The 20,446-nt window shown below is 47.7% G+C and overlaps 1 protein-coding gene across 2 annotated transcripts in view; it reads right to left on the reverse strand.

Moving 5' to 3' along the window:
- dnai4 (dynein axonemal intermediate chain 4) overlaps window positions 1-20,446 on the reverse strand; it is a 185,495-nt gene that overhangs the window by 16,018 nt on the left and 149,031 nt on the right. The window contains exon 12 of one of the 2 annotated variants that reach the window (XM_085982729.1): window positions 8,104-8,261. The exons of the other annotated variant lie outside the window; for it this stretch is intronic. Coding sequence (XP_085838855.1) covers window positions 8,104-8,261 — 158 coding nt within the window. The remainder of the gene's footprint in view (window positions 1-8,103; window positions 8,262-20,446) is intronic. 2 annotated transcript variants of the gene reach the window in all.

Below are 20,446 nucleotides of genomic sequence, written 5' to 3' on the forward strand. Positions count from 1 at the left end.
CCCTTCCCTCCCCCTTCCCTTCCCCCCCGCCCCCCGCCCTCCCCCCTCCCCCCCTCCCCCCTCCCCTTCCCTCCCCTTCCCTTCCCCCCTTCCCTTCCCTCCCCCCCTTCCCCCCCTTCCCTTCCCCCCCTTCCCTTCCCCCCTTCCCTTTCCCCCCTCCCCCCTTCCCTTCCCCCCACTTCCCCCCGCCCTCCCTTCGCCCCCTCCCTTCCCCCCCGCCCTCCCTCCCCCCACCCCGCCCTCCCTCCCTCTCCCCCCCTCCCTCCCTCCCCCCCCAGTCGCGCTCTCTCTCTCTCTCTTCCAACAACAACATGCCCTCGAAAAAGCCTCGGCACTGCCGGGCACTTCAGCTAGTCTATATATATAAATCGGTACTTCTGTCTGTCTGTCATTCTGTCTGTCATTCTGTCTGTCATCGCCTGTGCGTCTGTCGGGCTATGCGCTCGAAAGTTACAGGGCGTACCTACGCGCGCGTTACCTCCAAAGAAAGCTTACTCTTCCGAGACGGTTTTAAGCGTATTTACGTTTTGGCCGGGCTAAAATCACGCCCGCGGTATCCCAAAAACCTTCAACATTCCGCTCATTAGCATCTCATTATCCGCTCATTAGCAACAGAGTGACCTTGAGCTCGACCAATCGTACACCGGGTTGCTGGCGTGTGCCGCCGGGCCAATCGGTGCGTGTGTGGCCGGGCCTTATCGTTCTGAGCCGAGGTGAGTCGCCGCCATCTTGATTCCAAACTTTTCCTTTCTTTTTCCCGCTTTCTGCGTCTTTAAAAAAAATGTTGCTTTTAAAACACATAGGCCTAGAAATTGAGTGGGCTTAGCGCCCATTTTGCGGCGCTAGAGGGCATTGCGCTGGACTTACAGCCGGTTTTGAAATTGACTAGGGCCCAACATCGGCGTTACACCGGTAGCGCTGCGCTGGCACCGATGACGTCATTGGTGTGCGCAGCGTCCCGGTTGCCGTGGTGACGGGCCACAGCGCCGAAATTCAGTTGCGGCCGCCTCGCCCGTGGCAGCCGCAACTAAGACTCTGGCAACAGAGTCTTACACGACTTTGCGCCGGCGCATAAAGGTGGAGCGGCGGCCGGCCGCTTTCCCGCCGGCCGCCTGCCCGCACCTCCCTCCCCGGACTCCCCCACCACCCCCCTGCGGAACAGATGCTTCTCGGCTGCGAGCCCGGCACTTCCCCGAGATGCCGGGCTCATTTTTGTGGCGATTTAACCGGCCAGCGGGCGGGTGCAGGCAGCTCCTCCTTAACTGAAGGAGGAGGCCTGCACTTCCCGAGCCTGCCGCACCGCATCGGGCGCCGCAGCGCCGGAATAGCGCCGCAATGCGGCGCGTAGCGCCAGTTTTCAGGCGCAAACAGCCTTCAGTAGCGCCGGCAGCCGTTTGGGCGCGGCGCTACTGAATTTTTGGCGCGCACAGCGCGACTTAGCACCGGCGCTAAATTTCCGGCGTTAAGCCCCGGCGCAGCGCAAACTCAATTTCTAGGCCATATTGTTTTAAAAAAAAATGATTTAGAAACGAATTAACTTATCTAATCTCATTAATTTTCCTACCTTTCCCCGTTTTTCCAGGTAGGCCTCGAAGCCTCGGCTTCTCCTTCGCACCCACGCCCGAGCTAGGCACCTCACGGCCCCACTCGAAGGCTGGAGGGCCAAGCCTCAGCCCAGCGCCGCTAGGGTGCGCGCGCAGCAGGAGCTGAGACGCGGCGTCTCTCTCTGGCTCGGCCGGGGGGCGGGGCTTGCTGAGCGTCAACGGTTACCCTGGCAACCGGGCCCGCCAAAGTCTCGCACAGCCGCAATCGGCGGTCTTCACCTCGGGGGGGGGCGCGACCCACGGGGGGGGGGCCGCGACGCTCGGGGGGGGGCGCGACCCTCGGGGGAGGGCCGCGACCCTCGGGGGAGGGCCGCGACCCTCGGGGGGGTGCCGCGACCCTCGGGATGGGCGCGACCCTCGGGGGGGGCGCGACCCTCGGGGGGCCCCCTGCCCTCCCTCCCCTCCCTCCCCCCCGCGCCCCCCCCTCCCTCCTCCCCCACCCCCCCTCCCCCCCTTCCCCCCTCCCCCTCTCCCCCCTTCCCTTCCCCCCTTCCCTTCCCCCCTCCCCCCTTCCCTTCCCCCCTCCCCCTCTCCCCCCCTTCCGTTCCCCCCATCCCTTCCCCCCTCCCCCCTTCCCTTCCCCCCACCCTCCCTTCCACCCCGCCCTCCCTTCCCTCCCTTCCCCCCCCGCCCTCCCTTCCCCCCCGCCCTCCCTCCCTCACCCCCCCCCAGTCGCTCTCCCTCTCTCTCTTCCAACAACAACATGCCCTCGAAAAAGCCTCGGCACCGCCGGGCACTTCAGCTAGTAGTAATATAAAAAGAAAAAGGGTGACTAAAGTAAATGTTGGTCCCTTAGAGGATGAGACCGGGAAATTAATGGTGGGAAATATGGAGATGGCAAAAACACTGAATGAATATTTTATATCAGTCTTTACAGTAGAAGACACTAAGAATATCCCAACACTGGACAAACAGGGGGCTAAAGGGGGGGAGGAGCTAAACACGATCAAAATCACTAAGGAAGTGGTACTCGGTAAAATAATGGGACTCAAGGCAGATAAATCACCTGGACCTGATGGCTTACATCCTAGGGTCTTGAGGGAAGTGGCGGTAGGGATTGTGGATGCATTGGTAATAATTTTCCAAATCTCCCTGGACTCGGCAAAGGTCCCGGCAGACTGGAAAACTGCTAATGTAACACCCTTATTTAAAAAGGGCAGTAGACAGAAGGCTGGAAACTATAGACCGGTTAGCCTAACATCTGTGGTAGGTAAAATTGTGGAGTCCTTTATTAAGGAGACAGTAACAGGACATTTGGATAATCATAATTTAATAGGACAAAGTCAGCATGGTTTTATGAAGGGGAAGTCATGTTTGACAAATTTGCTGGAATTCTTTGAGGAAGTAACATATAGGGTGGATAAAGGGGAACCAGTGGACGTAGTGTATTTAGACTTCCAAAAGGCATTTGACAAGGTGCCACACAAAAGATTATTGCTTAAGATAAAAAATCACGGGATTGGGGGTAATATTCTGGCATGGATAGAGGATTGGCTATCTAACAGAAGGCAGAGAGTTGGGATAAATGGTTCATTCTCAGACTGGCAATCAGTAACTAGTGGTGTTCCGCAGGGGTCAGTGCTGGGTCCCCAACTCTTTACAATCTATATTAACGATTTGGAGGAGGGGACCGAGTGTAACATATCAAAGATTGCAGATGATACTAAGATGGGAGGGAAAGTAGTGAGTGAGGAGGACATAAAAAACCTGCAAGGGGACATAGACAGGCTAAGTAAGTGGGCAGAGATTTGGCAGATGGAATACAATACTGGAAAGTGTGAGGTTATGCACTTTGGCAGGAAAAATCATAGAGCAAGTTATTATCTTAATGGCAAGAAACTGGAAAGTACTGAAGTACAAAGGGATCTGGGGGTCCTGGTGCACAAAACTCAAAAGGTTAGTATGCAGGTGCAGCAAGTGATTAAGAAGGCCAATGGAATGTTGGCTTTCATTGCTAGGGGGATAGAATATAAAAATAGGGAGGTATTGCTTCAGTTGTACAACGTATTGGTGAGACCGCACCTGGAATACTGTGTACAGTTTTGGTGTCCATACTTAAGAAAGGACATACTTGCTCTCGAGTCAGTACAAAGAAGGTTCACTCGGTTAATCCCGGGGATGAGGGGATGGACATATGAGGAGAGGTTGAGTAGATTGGGACTCTACTCATTGGAGTTCAGAAGAATGAGAGGCGATCTTATTGAAACATATAAGATTGTGAAGGGGTTGGTTCGGGTGGATGCGGGGAGGATGTTCCCGATGATGGGTGAAACTAGAACTAGGGGGCATAGTCTTAGAATAAGGGGCTGCTCTTTCAAAACTGAGAGGAGGAGGAACTACTGCATTCAGAGGGTGGTAGGTCCATGGAATATGCTGCCCCAAAAAGCTGTAGAAGCTACATCATTACATAAATTTAAAACAGAAATAGACAGTTTCCTAGAAGTAAAGGGAATTAAGGGTTATGGGGAGCGGGCAGGAATTTGGACATGAGTCTAGTTTCGGATCGGTCATGGCCCTGTGGGTAGCGGAGCGGGCCCAGGGGCCGTGTAGCCTGATCCTGCTCCTATTTCGTGTGTCTAATTCTGTTAGATTCAGGAGATGGTTCTGTGATAGTGGATTGGCGGTGAGGATCAGATCAGCCATGATCTTATTGAATGGCGGAGCAGGCTCGAGGGGCCGATTGGCCTACTCCTGCTCCTATTTCTTATGTTCTTATGTTCTCGAAAGTCGACCTCGTCCAGGGCTACCACCAGGTCCCCGTTCATCCCCAAGACGTCCAGAAGACTGCAGTCATCACCCCATTCGGCCTTTTCGAGTTTTTAAGAATGCCGTTTGGGTTAAAGAACGCCGCCCAGGCTTTCCAACACCTGATGGACTCCGTGCTGCGGGACCTCAAGTTCCTCTTTGTCTACCTGGACGATATTCTCATTGCCAGTCCCACTAAAGAAGAACACGTCTGTCACCTTTGTACCCTTTTTCGACGTCTCAGCCAACATGGCCTGATTATCAACCCGGCCAAGTGTCAGTTTGGCCTGCAACAAATTGATTTCCTGGGGCATCGCATCACTTCAGAGGGAGCGGTTCCTTTACAAGCGAAGGTAGAGGCGGTGACGTCCTTTCCACGCCTGCAAACCATTAAGGCCCTGCAGGAATTCCTGGGCATGGTAAACTTTTACCACCGTTTCGTGCCTAAGGCAGCACTACTCATGCAGCCCCTGTACGAGGCCCTCAAGGGCAAGATTGGCAAAGATACAGTAGACTGGACGGTTGACATGGCCCGGGCGTTCACCGACACCAAAAGCGCCTTGGCCAATGTGACTATGCTGGCGCACCCGCTGCCAGGAGCCACCATCGCCCTCACCACCGACGCGTCAGATTACGCGATCGGCGCCGTGCAAGAGCAGTGGGTGAATGGGACGTGGCAGCCGTTGGCATTCTTCAGCCGTCAACTACGGTGGAACGAGAGAGCGTATAGCACGTTCGACCGGGAGTTGCTCGCTCTTTTTCTGGCCATCCGCCATTTTTGCTTCCTCCTGGAAGGACGTCCTTTCACCGCCTTTGTGGACCATAAGCTGCTCACCTTCGCCATGGCCACGACTGCCGAACCGTGGTCATCCCGACAGCAACGTCAACTGACCTACATATCCGAGTTCACCATGGATATACAGCACGTGGCCGGTAAGGACAACCTGGTGGCCGACTGCCTCTCCCGCGCGACCGTCAATACGGTTCATTTAGGCATCGATTACGCCCTCATGGCAGCGGATCAAGCCTCGGACCCAGAAGTCCAGGCCTACAGAACCACCGTCACTGGCCTCCAGTTGGCCGACGTCAAGTTCCATGCGGCAGGTACCACGCTCTTGTGTGACGTCTCCGTACGGGACCCTCGCCCTGTCGTACCGGCCGTCTGGCGCCGCAAAGTGTTCGACGCCATACATGGGTTGTCACACCCAGGAATGAAGGCCTCTCAGAAGCTGATGTCAGCGAAATTCGTATGGCACGGCATGCACAAGGATGTCAGCGACTGGACCAACACCTGCGTGGTCTGCCAAAAAGCCAAAGTACAGCGTCACATCAAAGCTCCGTTGGCCAACCTCACAGCTCCGGAGCAACGGTTTGACCATGTCAATGTGGACCTGGTGGGTCCACTCCCACCCTCCCATGGTTTTTCACACATCCTGACCATGGTTGACCGCACCACCAGATGGCCAGAGGCGGTTCCCCTATCATCCACTACTTCGGCGGACGTGGCCAGGGCGTTCATTTCCACCTGGGTTGCCCATTTCGGAGTGCCCGCTGATATTTCTTCAGACAGGGGACCACAGTTTTCCTCTGAACTCTGGAATGCAGTGGCCCAAGGACTCGGTGTCAAATTACACCGCACCACAGCCTACCACCCACAGGCGAATGGTCTCTGTGAACGTTTCCACCGGTCACTGAAAGCCGCCCTGAGGGCCAGCCTCCAGGACGCTGGATGGGCAGACAAGCTACCGTGGGTCCTGTTGGGCCTTCGCACGGCCCCCAAAGAAGACCTTCACTCTTCATCCGCGGAGCTGGTGTATGGTCAACCGCTGCGAGTCCCAGGGGATTTCCTACCAGAATCGACAAAGCCTTGGTCCGCGTCTGACCAGCTTACTAGTCACCAAGAGGCGGCCAGATGTTTCGCGCCAGTGCCCACTTCGCACCACGGGCTGCAGAGTTCGCACGTTCCAACGGAGCTTCACAAGGCAGAATACGTCTTTATTCGCCACAATGCTCATAGGGATCCACTCAAGGCCCCATATACTGGTCCCTTCCGCGTGTTGGAGGCAGGGGACAAAACCTTCACGGTGGATGTCGGTGGTAAACTGGACCACATTTCAGTCGATCGATTAAAGCCAGCACATTTGGACCTCGACCGCCCCGTCGAGACAGCACAACCGCCAAGACGAGGTCGGCCACCCATCGCCGTTACGGCAGACCAAGCGCAACCGCCCGCCAGACCGCCAGCCGCCCAGCAGCCTCCACCTCAGGAGTACAGGAGTCATTCCGACAGGCTCATCAGACCCCCTCACCGTTTGACTTTGTCCGTTAAAGCGAATTCTGGGGGGGCGCATGTGGCGGAGCCACTGAATGACTCTGGGCAACTGTACATAATTCCCTTTAACGATGTTCTGACACCAGCCTAAGCCTGTACCATTGTGTTAGACATTACTTTGTTTTGTATATAGTGTTTGTATGCACGGGGCGTGGCCCCTTTAAGAGCGTGGGAAAACGTGGGCAAATGCGATGACGTCACGTCGCAAACCACGTGACTGCCCAGGCAGTCCTCGTGGAATCTCCATCTTGTTAAGACCTGTTTTCGTGGCTCTCCTGTATCGATCTCATCAAACTGTTTGAACTCGTTTAGTCTTACATTAAAGACCTGTTTGATTGATCTCCTGAGTCAACCTCAGTTATTAGTTAGGAATTTGTCAATTCCTACACTATCCTGTTTCTGTGATCGGGGACAAGCTGAACATTAATTGAGTGAGAGCCCTTTCCATTTGCAAAGGCTGCTGGCTGGTCTTCTGATACCCTGATAGCAACATGTGTGCAGTCAATGACACCCTGAACATGAGGGAAGGCAGGCACTGCTGCAAATCCCTGAGCATTCTTATGTTGCCTACTGGTGTCAATTGGGAATGTGATGTATTGTTTAGCGCTGGCAAAGAAGGCATTGATGACCTACTTGATGCAGCTGTGCACTGTACAAATTGGCCCTATGTTGTTTATTTCCATAATTTTTTATTTTGTTTTAGCTTAGCGCTGATTGTTGAATGTTAAGCAGTGTTACTTCTTAAAATGTAGGTACACTTATAGTGCCACTTCTATGCCAATATGAAGTGGTTTTTGGAGCCCATTAATGCAAAAGTAGCAATATAACTCAAGGGACAACCAAGCACATGAGAACTGAGAGATATGAGACCCCATATAAATAGTCATCTCACACAAATTTCCACAGAGTGCAGAATAATTCTAGCTTTAAAGTGCAAAGATGCACAACCAAAATTTATCAATAACCGCAGAGTGTGGAAAATGAGTTCTATTAGTTGGATTTCCTGATTCTTAGCTCCACTGCACTGCTAGAGAATTGAGGGAGGAAGGAAAATTGATAGTAAATTAGTAAGGGACACTTTTTTCCCCAGTTTTCTCCCTTTTCTCAGATCCATAGATCCCAGCAGCCCACTGGTACCTTGCCACAGTGGAAAATTATTCAAGTATCAGCCTAAATCGTGAGTGTCTGGCCTATTCTTTAGAACCATGCCTAATCCTATCTTCGCTTGCTTTCTGCACACAAGCACTTTCCAGTGAGGGGTGCTTGATGGTAATTAGGAGTGGGGACTGATTTTCCTCTGATCAGTGCTGAGGCTAATTGTACTTCAGATGTACTTTGGTAGTAGCTTAAATATTGCAAATTAAACATCTGTTAATTGCCTCTAGCTGCCACTGACAATATATAATTGAATTCTAGACTTACCTGATGATTCCAGTCCTTTCGCAAGAGCCCATTTGGCAACCCTGCCATCTGCAGCTGTGGAGATCAAGGTCCCCTCCTTTTCATCCCCTTTAGAATTTCTGTCCTGTTCAGTCCACTTCAGCTGCCAGACTGGGCCAATGTGCTTATTCAGATCATTACTGCAAATGGTTAAAGAGGGCACATTGCAAATTTTCAAATTAAAAATTGTCATTTTGAAGCTTTGCAACTGCATCTATCTGAAAACAACGGCCTGTAATTTCCGATAGCAGGCTTCCTGCGTGCGGATGCCTCCTATTGGAAAAAAATCTACGAACCTACCTGAGACTCCCGAGGTCAGGACACTTCCGCTCCTGGGCCTCACCACAGTCGAAATGCGCAGGGCCCACGTATCCCAGAGGCGCATGCAGTTCACAAGCATCCCTGGGACCACGTGGGCCAGGCCAGCCAATAGGAGAAGGGAATCTCCCTTCATACTTTTGACAGATAGACCTGTCAAATATGAATGGAGATCACCCCCAAAAGACACTAAAACATTAAATACATTTAAAAAAACCATCACATTTTTAAAATGAGTTAAAATTACATTAAATTAAATATTTTAAACAAATTAAATTTTTTGGAAAAAAAATTAAAGTTTTTTATGGGGCTAAAAATAAACGTACCTTTTTTAAAAGTATTTTAAAATTATAAATGAGTGAAAATAAAGTTACTTTTTTCAACTCTTATGCTGGTAAAAGCAGGCCTTACGCCTGCTTTTACCAGGCGTGAGACTTTTAAGGGTTTTCAGCGGGCAGAGGTTCTGCAGAAAGTGGAACTCTCCCCCCGCACCACCCCCCCACCACAGAGGCCCTTCTCCAGGGCAAGCGTGCGATCTGTCAAGAGCATTTTTGAAAGATCGGAAATGCCGGTTTTCAACGCATGCGCTTCGCATGCCTGAAACCGGCATTTCCGATGTCCCTACAGGTGTGTACACAGCACGTACACACCCGTAGGCATCAGAAAATACGGACCATTAAATCAGATATTTCAACAGGAATTCAGTCTCTTGTCAATATTTTCAGTCTGGAATCAAAATGCAATTAAATAAAATATCACTCAAAGGAAATACTTCACTTGTGAGCCTGTAAAATTAATGTAAGTAATATTCAACTATGAAGGGAATCACAATTTAACTTGGATTTGTCTTACCTGACATCTAAACATGTATATATACATTTTGCTGCAGATAATCTAATACTGGTTTCTGATTATCAGAGGGCTAATTTTGCAAAAATGCCTGAAATGAACTGAACAACCCTACTAGATAGGCAAATAAATAATGAGGATAATGGGTTGTCTTCAAAACCATTCTAAAGCAATTATGAAGCCATGTGTGTCCCACTGGTTAAGAGATGGGCACATGGTAAAGCAAAACCATTATGGCTAACAAGAAACGTGCAGAGACAATTTAAACATAAGCAGAAGGCACTTTACAGACTTAAGAATTTAACTCACAGGAGAACAGGGAGAAATATTACACACAATTAAGGGAGATAAAAGCATCCATTAGAGAAACTAAGAGATCTTTGGAAAAGAAGATGGCACACAATTGTGATAGCAATAGCAAATGCTTTTTCAGCTACGTCAAGAGTCAGAAGACCATTAAAGATGGTATAGGACCACTGAAAGACAGTTCAGGAAATATTCAAACAGATTCTCATGCTATGGCAGAGCTTTTAAATGATTATTTTGCATCAGTCTACACTCCTGTGGATGACGCTAGTTTTCCAACTGTGGGATATAGACAATAATATTATAAATATAAAAATAGATAAGAATGCCATTTTGGATGGAATAGGAAATCTCAAAATAGATTGGGCTTCAGATCCAGATGACATCTACCAAAGGGTGATTAAAGAGATGGGATGGGTGCTATGTGAGCCCCTTGCCCATATCTTCAACAGCTCAATAGAGTCAGGGATTGTTACCCGAGATTTGAAGGTAGCTCATGTTGTTCGGATTTTCCAAAAAGGGAATAAATCAGAGCCAGGGAACTGCATGCCCATCAGTTTGATATTGATCATAGGGAAGCTGCTTGAAGGGATCTTAACAGATGCTCTTTATGATCACTGGGAAAGAGAAGGGGCTATTAGAGATACTCAACATGGATTCTGGAAAATAAGAATGGGCCAGTAATTCCGTTTCCAATGCGTGAGTATGGACGGTGTACTCACGCGTGTGGCCAGAGGAATTGCTGGATTCCAGCATGCACAGCACATGCGCGGGAAACCGGCATTTCCTCTCCATCAAACTAAGGGGTTAAGAGGTCCAACGCGTGCGCGCAGGACTCTGCGCGCACGCGTTGAACTTCCTTCGTTTTGACAGGTTTGCGCGTGTGCAAGGGCCTGGACTTTTTGGAAATGAAAAAAGGAGGCGTAAGGAGTGGATTTTTTCCACAGCTTCATTGTTTTTAAGGACTGTACAGTAAGGTAAGTTTATTTTTAGACCCGAATTCGTAAAAAAATAATTTTTTCAAAAATTTTATTAATTGTTTTAAATAGTTTTTTAAAGTTATTTATAGCTTATTTAATTATTGGGATGTTTTTTTAAATTTTAATTAAAGTTGAACTAGTCTTTTGGGTGCCCGTACTTTTCATGAGTTTGACAGTCTTTACTATCAAACTCATGAATGAGTTTCCCCTCCCCTGATTGGCTGCAGAGTGCTCAACTGATCCCAGCCGGCACATCGCACTAACTACGCCGCTGGATCAGGTAAGCACATCGCGCCGACATCGGAACCAGGCCAGGGACAGGAAATGCAAGCAGGCCCGGGCTTCAGATGTCAACGCGCAGGGTGAGTGCAGATCGGGGGCTTGCACGTGCGGCAAGCACCCGATCCTAATTTCTGGCTCATTGTGTCTTACAAACTTGCTTGAGTTTGTTAAAGTTACTAGGTTAGTAGATGAGGGTAATCTGTTTGACATTGTCTACCTGGATTTTCAGAAAGCCTTTGATAAGGTACCTCACACTAGGTTACATCAGAAGATAGAATCTTGTGGTATCATTTGGAATTTGACACACTCCAATCCAGCAGGCAGAAAGTTGTAGTCAATGGTTGTGGATCAACCTGGAGGCAGGTTACCAGTGGTGTCCCACAGGGATCGGTGTTAGGCTCATTACTGTTCACAGCTTTCTTTAACGACTGGCTAGTGGTGTTGAGGGTATGGTCAGCAACTTTGCAGATGATACAACAATTTGTGTGAATAAGACTGTATAGGAGTATAATCTTCTGCGAATAGATTTAGATACACTAGTGGAATGGACCAAACAACGGCTAATGGCATTTAACCTAAACAAATGATGTGTGATACTCTGCCTTGATCCTGCATGTAGGCAGGATCAATGCCGAATATACTTACCATTTACAGGGAACAATATTGAAAGCGGTTGAGAGAGGAAAGGATCTAAGTGTTATTGTGCACCGATCACAAGGTTCACGACCAATGCAGAGAAGCCATAGCCAAAGCAAATAGGGTATTGGGTTGTATTACTGTAATAAAATCAGTCAATTCAAGTCAAAGGATACCAATCTGTCCTTATACAGGTCCTTCATTAGACCGCATCTAGAAAACTATGTCCAGCTTTGGTCCTCATACGGTGGGTGATATAGTGGCCTTAGAAAAGGTTCAGAGGATCCTCAGCTTAAAGAGCCTTAGTTACTCAGATAGGGTTAAAGAGCTGGGTCTATTTACTTTACTTTAGAAAAGCGTAGACTTAGAGGCGACCTAATAGAGGTACATAAAATAATAAAAGGGCGGGATGACGTATCTAATGATTAAGGCCAGGAAACAGCCAGTGCCACCGCGGGCCGCAATAACAGCGCAGGCAGCACTGGTATTTTGGTGCTGCCTGCTGATTTAAATTAGCACAGCGCAAAACCTACAGTGTAATGCCCTGTTTTGAGCGGAAGTCTCAGCAGGAGGCCCAATGTAGTGTGACCGTAGCACCCCTGGAGCGAGACATCATTCTCTTAAAGTTAGAGTGTCATTTTAGAAAGCAGTATTGATCCTTAAAGGGGAACTGCCTTCTAAGATGAAAAAATAAAAATCATTTAAAAATAGGCAGTCTTTAGCCCTTAGAGCCCAAATGCCTTCTGGAAAAAAAAACATTAAAAATAATTCCAACATGGCTCTTAAAGCTGAGCTGCCTTCCACATGTAAAAAAATGGTAAAAATGCTTCAAGCACTAACAACTGGCTCAACGAGCCAGGGAAGGACCAACCTGGGTCTCGCACGCAGCACTCCAGCTTTGTGTAGGGGGTCAACACTGCAAGAGAGGTTCTCTACACATAGGGGACCAGGAGGCCCTCCAGAAAGAAGGATGTGGGACCACCGAGGTTGTGACTGCCAGCAATGGCGTCCCCAGGAGCTGGCTCCAGTGCCCAAAGAAGTTTCATGACCTCAGACGATTGGTCAAGGTTAGTGAATGCATCTTCCAAAGCTGTCTCCTATTAACTGCACCACTGGCCTCTCACACTGCTCATTGCACAACCCTTCACCCCTCCCATCACTCACCTACCAACAATCTGTATCAAAGAAGCACACCTCCCATTCCTGGCTTCACCTCACCCCCTTGGAGGAGATGCTGCTGGCCATTTTTGGCAGGGGCATGGCTGAAACCTTGGCCAGCGACAGAGCTGAAAGAATACAAGATGCTGGTATCCTCATACATCCTCCTTCTCACATCCCACTTCCCCCTCAACCCACAATATCATCTGATTTACAAGGTACACATAGTGTAAGCATGCAGGTCTTGCTTTCCTGCCCTCCGCTCACCACAACTCTACCCTTGTGCCTGCTCCATTTCAGACACCCAAGAAATCCAGCCTGCCCAGCCAGTGGGTGACCAAGAAGGGGGAAAAGAGAGTGAAAAAAAAGAAGAAACACCGTCACTCGATTTGAGACTCCCAGCCACCAGCTTCTCGGGGTCGTACTGCACGGCCATCTGCAGTGTTCCCCACTGACAGTCAGCAGCCTTCCACCAGCTATGTTGCAAACACTGGGGTAGCATTGCATGGCATCACTAGGATAGGCAAAGGCAAATACAAGACCGTCACTAAGGGAATGCACGAGGGTGATTAGTTGAGTTCTTGATGTCATATTGGATGTATATATGGATAAAGGTGGATTGGAACGTGTGCTTTGTGGTGGCTTTTATTTCAGCATTGTGGCCAAGAGGACACTGTGATAGTCAGTAACAGGGAAGGTAAGAAATGGGACAAATGTTGAAAGGGGAATTGGGGTTGTGGTCACTGGTACCACAGGCAGATGATTCCATCCTGGATATCCCGGCCAGAAAGGGGCCATCTGGGTTGCATTCTTCCTCTTCTGCTTCCCTCTGCGAGTGGATGCTGGAAATCTGAAATAAAAGCAGAAAATGCAGGAAATATTCAGCATGTCAGGCAGCATCTCGACCTTAGACATTAACTCTGGTTCTCTCTCCACTGATGCTGCCTGACCTGCTGAGTATTTCCAGCATTTTCTGTCTTCTCAGAGGCACACTTTCAAAACTTTTATTAAAAAAATTCCAAAAAGCTTAAATCCAAAATTACCTGAAAGATGTGTGTGTCCCTTTAAGAAGCACAGACAGCATCTCTGCAGGCTGCTTTATGCACGCTTTTATGTGCGTGGTTAGGACCAAGCGTAATAGTGAGGAAAAAACTTCCATATTAGCAGTTGCGGCCTAAATTCAGGCATTGCATGGCGATTGATGTCACAATATGCTAATTTACAATTCAGAGGCCAGCGCTGTAAATGGCAGCCTTATCGTCCTCAGCAAAATGGCGGCCGTCATGTCCCACGCCGGAAGTGAGGCGGCTGTCATTTTTTCAAGAAAAATGGCTTTAATAGTCAGCGCTAAGGTAGGGAATTTCCCAGCCAGATTATTTCAGTTAGAACAGACTAGATGTTATGTGATTATTCTTTTCCCAGAGATTAGTGAAAATTTGGAATATGTTGCCGGCTTGTGGGGTGTGTGCATGGCTTCAAGAGGAAGCTGGACCAGTTCCTGACTGGGATAGAGATCACATCATATAGAACAGTGTCATTATAGAGAACAGTTGGTCCGTGGGATCTCCTGGACTCATTTTGATCGCCTGTGGGGGTCGTAGAGAAATTTTCCAGAGCACTTTTTCCCTTATTGGTCCTGGGTTTTTTCTCTTTTTTTCTGCTTCTCTCAGATTACAGCTGGAATTTTCCCTAACTGGGCGGGTCCAGTGCAGGCGGTGCCCATGGCAGATCATGACCCTGTTGCTGGCTCCATCCCGCTGCACAAAACGACTTTACGTCAATAGGGCCTATTAAGCCCACCCTGCACATTACCCGTCCCAATTAAATGGTGCGGGTCTGCTGACGTCATCCATGACGCGTTTTCAGCCGGAATATTTAAAGGGCCATGGCCACATTACATTTGAAGGTTAATCTAAAATAGTGCAGTCAGTGCAGTGTTGGAGTGTTGCACTTTGAAAATGACTGCACAGAGGCAGAGGGCTGCACCCAGGTTCTCTGATGACTCGCTCCATATGCTTATGGAGGGAGTCAGAGCACGCAGGGAGGTCCTCTTCCCTTTCAATGGGTGGAAGAGGCCTCCCCAAGAGACCGAAACAGCCTGGTTGGAGATTGCAGGGAGTTCAAAAGCAGGGATGTGATCAGGAGGACCTGGGTGCAGTGCCGCAAATGTTTCAATGATCTCATTAGACCAGGAAACGTGAGTGCAAAGCCACACTCAACTTCATCCTGCTGTGCTTCTCATCACATCCCCATCACTTTGCCTTCCAAAACCTACTCCTGCATATCCTTATTCACACCAACATACCTTGCATGTCCACCCATCCCTCGCTCTCTATCTACATTATCACAGCCCCATCTGACTAGCCACCCCTCACACTCACCCTCATCCTAATGCAATCATACCAACTAACAAGACGCAAGGAGGCCATTTGGCTTTGGCACCCCACTCCATCATAGTCTCCCTCTAAAGATCTAATCCATCCATACCTTACACTCATTCCATCGCTCTCACTCAACCTTCTCTTCCTTCCCTCCTTGTAGGAAAAGAGCACCCAAAATAAGAGGGAGAAGGAGAGAACCGGTGGTGGCCCTCCATCATTTGCAAACCTTACAACAACAGAGGAGACTGCTTTAGAAATATCTGGAGTCGCCGAGCAGGTGGAGGTGGGAGGTGGAGAGAGGGGGACATCTCAGTAACTTGGTGACAGAATTACATAACATACAGCTACATGGCATACATCAGTCATTCATATGGGGACTGATGTCAGCAGCCACTGAATGGTCATCATGTGCATAATGGTATCTGTATCCATTCTTCAAATGACAAATCTAACTCATCTCTTTACTCTCCCACAGGTCCATCAAGAGCCACCACCTCCCCCCCCACCCCACTGTCCAGGAGGAAGAGGAAGATGACTCCTCAGAGCAGCCTCCAGCCTCTGAGGGCGCACCGTCACCAGACATAGGCGCACCCTGCACCAGCACAGATATGCACACCTGGTATCTCACAACTCACAAGTGAGCAAGAGCAGATGGTGGAGACAGGGACAGCAGTGGAGTCCTCGCCAGAGGGCGCAGGATGCTCTTAGCTCTGCTCAGCTGCATGCAGTCGCTGAGCCTCGGGAGCCATCCAGAAAGAAGGCAATCCTGGCGGTGCAGGAAGAAGTGCAGGGGACTCTTGACAGGTTTTGTGAACGCGATGTCTGCAAATGTTCACAGAATGGAGGACTCCATCTCCAACATGAGCACCACTGTGTCGCAGGCGATGGTGACTGTAGGCTCCTCCGTGGATAGGATGGCCACCTGCATGGAGCAGCTAATGCGCCACTCACAGGAGCACATTGTCTCTATGGAGAATAGATGGTTATCTATGGAGAATAGAATGTAGAGGCTCATAAACCTCCTCTCTAGGAGGGATGTCATCATAGACGTGAGTCCTCATGGCCCCACTGATGTGCAGCAAGATGCTCTCCAGCTCTTTTGCAGCAGGGAAGTGAGCAGGTTGCCTCTACCTCTGCTGAAGCCACAGGGGTAGCACCTTGTAGAAGCACGCGGAAGAGAAAAATGACACGCAAGTAGATTCACAAGAGTAACCACTTGGGTGTTTTAGCCAATGTTTATGTAAGGTTTCCGTTAATGTGCTGTCAAACATAAAAATCCTTATTTTCAACACTTTCCGGACTTAGACAGATTTGTGTGCACCTTTGGAAATGGCTTAGTGAGTTGCAGTGAATGGTGAGACATAACGGTACCTCCAGCAATGGTGGTTAGTGTGAAAAGAATGGCTTGGTTATTGTAAGGATGCTTTATGGTGTTGATGTGGGGAGGTGCCAACCTGGCACATCATGTGGTGTACAGCATAAAGTTAAGTAAATCTGCCCATGATGAGGCCATCCCTAGCCTCCCGGGCAGCAATGTGTTCATGTGCTGATGTCCTCTGTCCTGTGCAGCATCAGGTGATTGCGGAGAAGATTGGTATTGTTGTTGTTGGTGCTGCTGGTGTGCCTGGTGCTACTGGTGTTGGAGCTCATTGTGGTCAGATTCTGAGGACCAAGGTGAGACAGTATAAACAGCACTCATATTGATGGAATATATGGCAGGTGAAGTAGAGATGACAGAAGCAGTCTGTCAATGGTGCAAGAGGTTCTTACAAATGAGGTGACACTGGATGGAGACTTTGCTGGAAAGACTTGCAGCCCGCAGAAAGCTCAATCTGTGCTGACAATGCATTGAGCAACAGCTTCTGCCTGAGAAAAGTGATCAGCTGTCAGGTGGGAGCTTTTATACTACATTTTATGCTGTCAACTAATCAGCTGGACCAATGGCCACTCAACTCCCACCTCAGGTTGATATACGTGATCCCTGAGCAGCACAAGTCACATGGGCATCCAGTGAAATTGGAAAAGTAAGATTAAAAAAGACTCTTAAGGGTCTGACAACAAGCTAATAATCCTTTAAATTGGGTCGCCCACCTCTGCCGGTCAGGTCGCTGCCACGCTGACAGACGCACCAGAGGGAAAGGCTCTTGGGGACGGGATGATGGCGGGTTCCCAACCCGCTGCAAGATATTTGAACCTTCCCACCCGATCTGCCTCCGATCACACCCATACGGACCCCGGAAAATTCCAGCCTACATGGCTGCGGATGGAGAGGGTGAAGAGTGTTTAGTCATGATGCTCCAGCATCATGACCACGATGAGTTCCAGCATCATGAGATCATGAGGTGTGGGGCAGGCTTGATGAACCAGCTGGTCTTTTCCTGCCTGTCAATTTCAAATATTCAATTTTTCCCCCTTTTTTGGCCCTGTATTTCTTTGTTTTCCCTCTCTCTGGAGATTACATGGTTTCTGGGGGGAAGTAATGTCTAATCATGATGCTCCAGCCATGAGTGTGGGACAGGCTTGATGGACCAGCTGATCTTTTCCTACCTGTCATTTTCCTGTTTCATATGTTTTAATAGGGCTAGTGGATAGTGATAAGAAGTGGAAGCCCTGCCGGATTTTCGTGTACCTACCCCAAGTACTAGATTACTACATAAAAACATCTTGCATCAAAGAATTTGTAGCGAACTCGAAAGTGCTTCTATAATTTCTTTTAAAATGAAAAGAATAAAAGGATGATTATGAAATAATGAATAATCAAAGTAAAATATTAAGTTAACAAATCATTGTTGAATGTATTGATGTCGTAAATAGACTGATGATAGCCTTGTCACAAGTGTTCATCTATAAATTCAGAATTTATACAATCATATTTTAAATATGATTTATTTGGTTGCAGTAATAAATTAATATCTATATTCTACTTTAAAAATAGCTTCTATTTTATATAGCAGTGTAAAATTAGCCAGTTTACCATAACTATTTTAATGTACCATTTTTTTGTGCCTCTTGCTCCTACCAATATCAATGTTCATTGTTCTCAGTTATACCAAATGGGAACTTGGACATCTTGTAAGTTGAGAAACCTAGGTGGAAGGTGAAGGTTCATAATGAAGGACATAAGTAAGGTTGAAAAGAGTAGTGAGAAAAGAAGAGCAACTGAAAAGTAATGATTAGGTGATGCGTGCAGGACTCCTTTCTTACCTAGTATGTAAAAAGCCCAACAAGAGAGGATGCACTGCTAAATCTGTTCATGCGAAATGAACCAGTTAAGAGTAGTAAGCTAAGGAGAACATCTGGGCAATAGTGATCACAACATAATAAGGTTTAAGATAAAGATTGAGAAGGACATACGTACGATAAAGCTCAAAGTAATAAATTGGAAAAAAAGCTGATTTTAAAGGGAATGAAAATGGAACTAGGGAAAATAAACTGGAAACATTTACTGACAAACAAAGAAATAGAACAGCAGTGGGAAATATTTAAAACAGTGATCAATAGAGTCCAGGAGAAATATATCCCACTAAAAAGCAAGAACAAACTAGCCAGCATGGATGAATAAAGAAATAAAAGCAAAATTAAAATTAAAAAGACAAAGGTACTAGATTACTACATACAATGGTAAACATCTTGCATCAGAAAATTTGTAGCGAACTCGAAAGTACTTCTATAATTTATTTTAAAATGAAGAGAATAAAAGGATAACAAAATAATGAATAATCAAAGTAAAATATTAAGTTATCAAACAAATCATTGTTGAATGTATTGATGTTGTAAATAGACAGATGATAGCCTTGTCACAAGTGTTCACCTATAGATTCAGAATTTATACAATCATATTTTAAATATGATTTATTTGGTTGCAGTAATAAATGAACAACGAAGGAGAGGATGACAAAAGGAAAGACAAAGAGGTTAGGGCAGAAGTCAAAAATAATTAGGAAGGCAAAAAGAAACTACAGATCAAATTATCAAGGAATATAAACAACAACAACAACTTATATTTATAAAGTCCCTTTAACGTAATAAAACATCCCAAGGCGTTTCACAGAAGTGTTACATTAAAAAAACAATATTTGACACCGAGCCATATAAGGAGAAGTTAGGGCCGATGACCAAAAGCATGGTAGAGGTAGGTTTTATGGAGCGTCTTAAAGGAGGAGAGAGAAGCGGAGAGGCGGAGAGATTTAGGGAGGGAATTCCAGAGCTTAGGACCTAGGCAACTTAGGGCATGACCGCCAATGGTGGAGCATTTAAAAGCGGGAATGTTTAAAAGGCAAGAATAGGCGGAGCGCAGAGGTCTAGGGGGTTATAGGGCTGGAGTAGATTACCGAGATAAGGTGGGGTAAGGCCATGGAGAGATTTGAAAACAAGGATGAGACTTTTAAAATCGAGACATTGCTTAACTGGGAGCCAATGTAGGTCAGCACGCACAGGGGAGATGGATGAGTGGGACTTGGGCATGGATTTGGGAGGCGACAACACGTTCAAGGACTTTGGAGAGGAAAGGGAGGTTGGAGGTGGGACGATAGTTTGCAAGGACGGAGGTGTCTATGGTTGTTTTTTTGAGGAGAGGGTTGATGACGACAGATTTGAAGGAAAGGGGGACAATACCTGAGGAACGTGAACTGTTAACAATATCCGTTAACATAGGGTGGTCAGCAATTTAGTAGGAACAGGGTTGAGAGAGCAGGAAGTTGGTCTCATTGGCAAGATGAGCTTTGAAAGGGCAAGAGGGGAGATAGGAGAGAAATTGAGAAATATGCAAATTTAGGGTTAGTACAGGGGGAAAACGGAGAGGAAGTAAGGTCTGGTGGGCATGGGGATGGGAGCGAATTGAAAGCAATAGTTGAACGGATGTTGTCAATCTTTTTAACAAAAGAAATCCATGAGCTCCTCACATTTATTGTTGGAGGTGTGGGAGGAGGCACCAGGGGACGGTGGTTTGAGAAGACGGTTAGTGTTGGAGAAGAGAAGCCTGGTGTTATTTTTGCCGTCCTGGTGATCTTAGAATAGTGGGCAGTTTCAGTGATGGAGAACAGGATCCGGTAGTGCTTTATATAATCTAGCCAAATCTGATGATGGATGATTAGACCAGTTGTCTGCCAAAGACGTTCAAGTCTGTGTCCCTTGGACTTAAGGGAGCGGAGCTGAGGGGTATACCGGGGGAACAACTAGGGTGAGAGAATGTAATAATTTCAGTGGGGACAAGGGCATCAAAGGTGCTGGAGAGGGTGTGATTTATTAAGTCAAGCTGCAGAAATAGTAAAGTATTCTACAGACACATAAATAGCAAAAGAAAAATCAGGATAGGGATAAGGCCACTAAGGGATACGCAAGATAAACTTACAGGTAATGACAGTGAAATGGCAGAAATATTAAATAATTACTTTGCCTCGGTATTTAGCAGGGAGA

This window comes from Somniosus microcephalus, chromosome 3 (genome assembly GCF_052327205.1).
Source record: "Somniosus microcephalus isolate GS21.2 chromosome 3, FLI_Smic_1.0, whole genome shotgun sequence".
Classification (NCBI taxonomy): domain Eukaryota; kingdom Metazoa; phylum Chordata; class Chondrichthyes; order Squaliformes; family Somniosidae; genus Somniosus; species Somniosus microcephalus.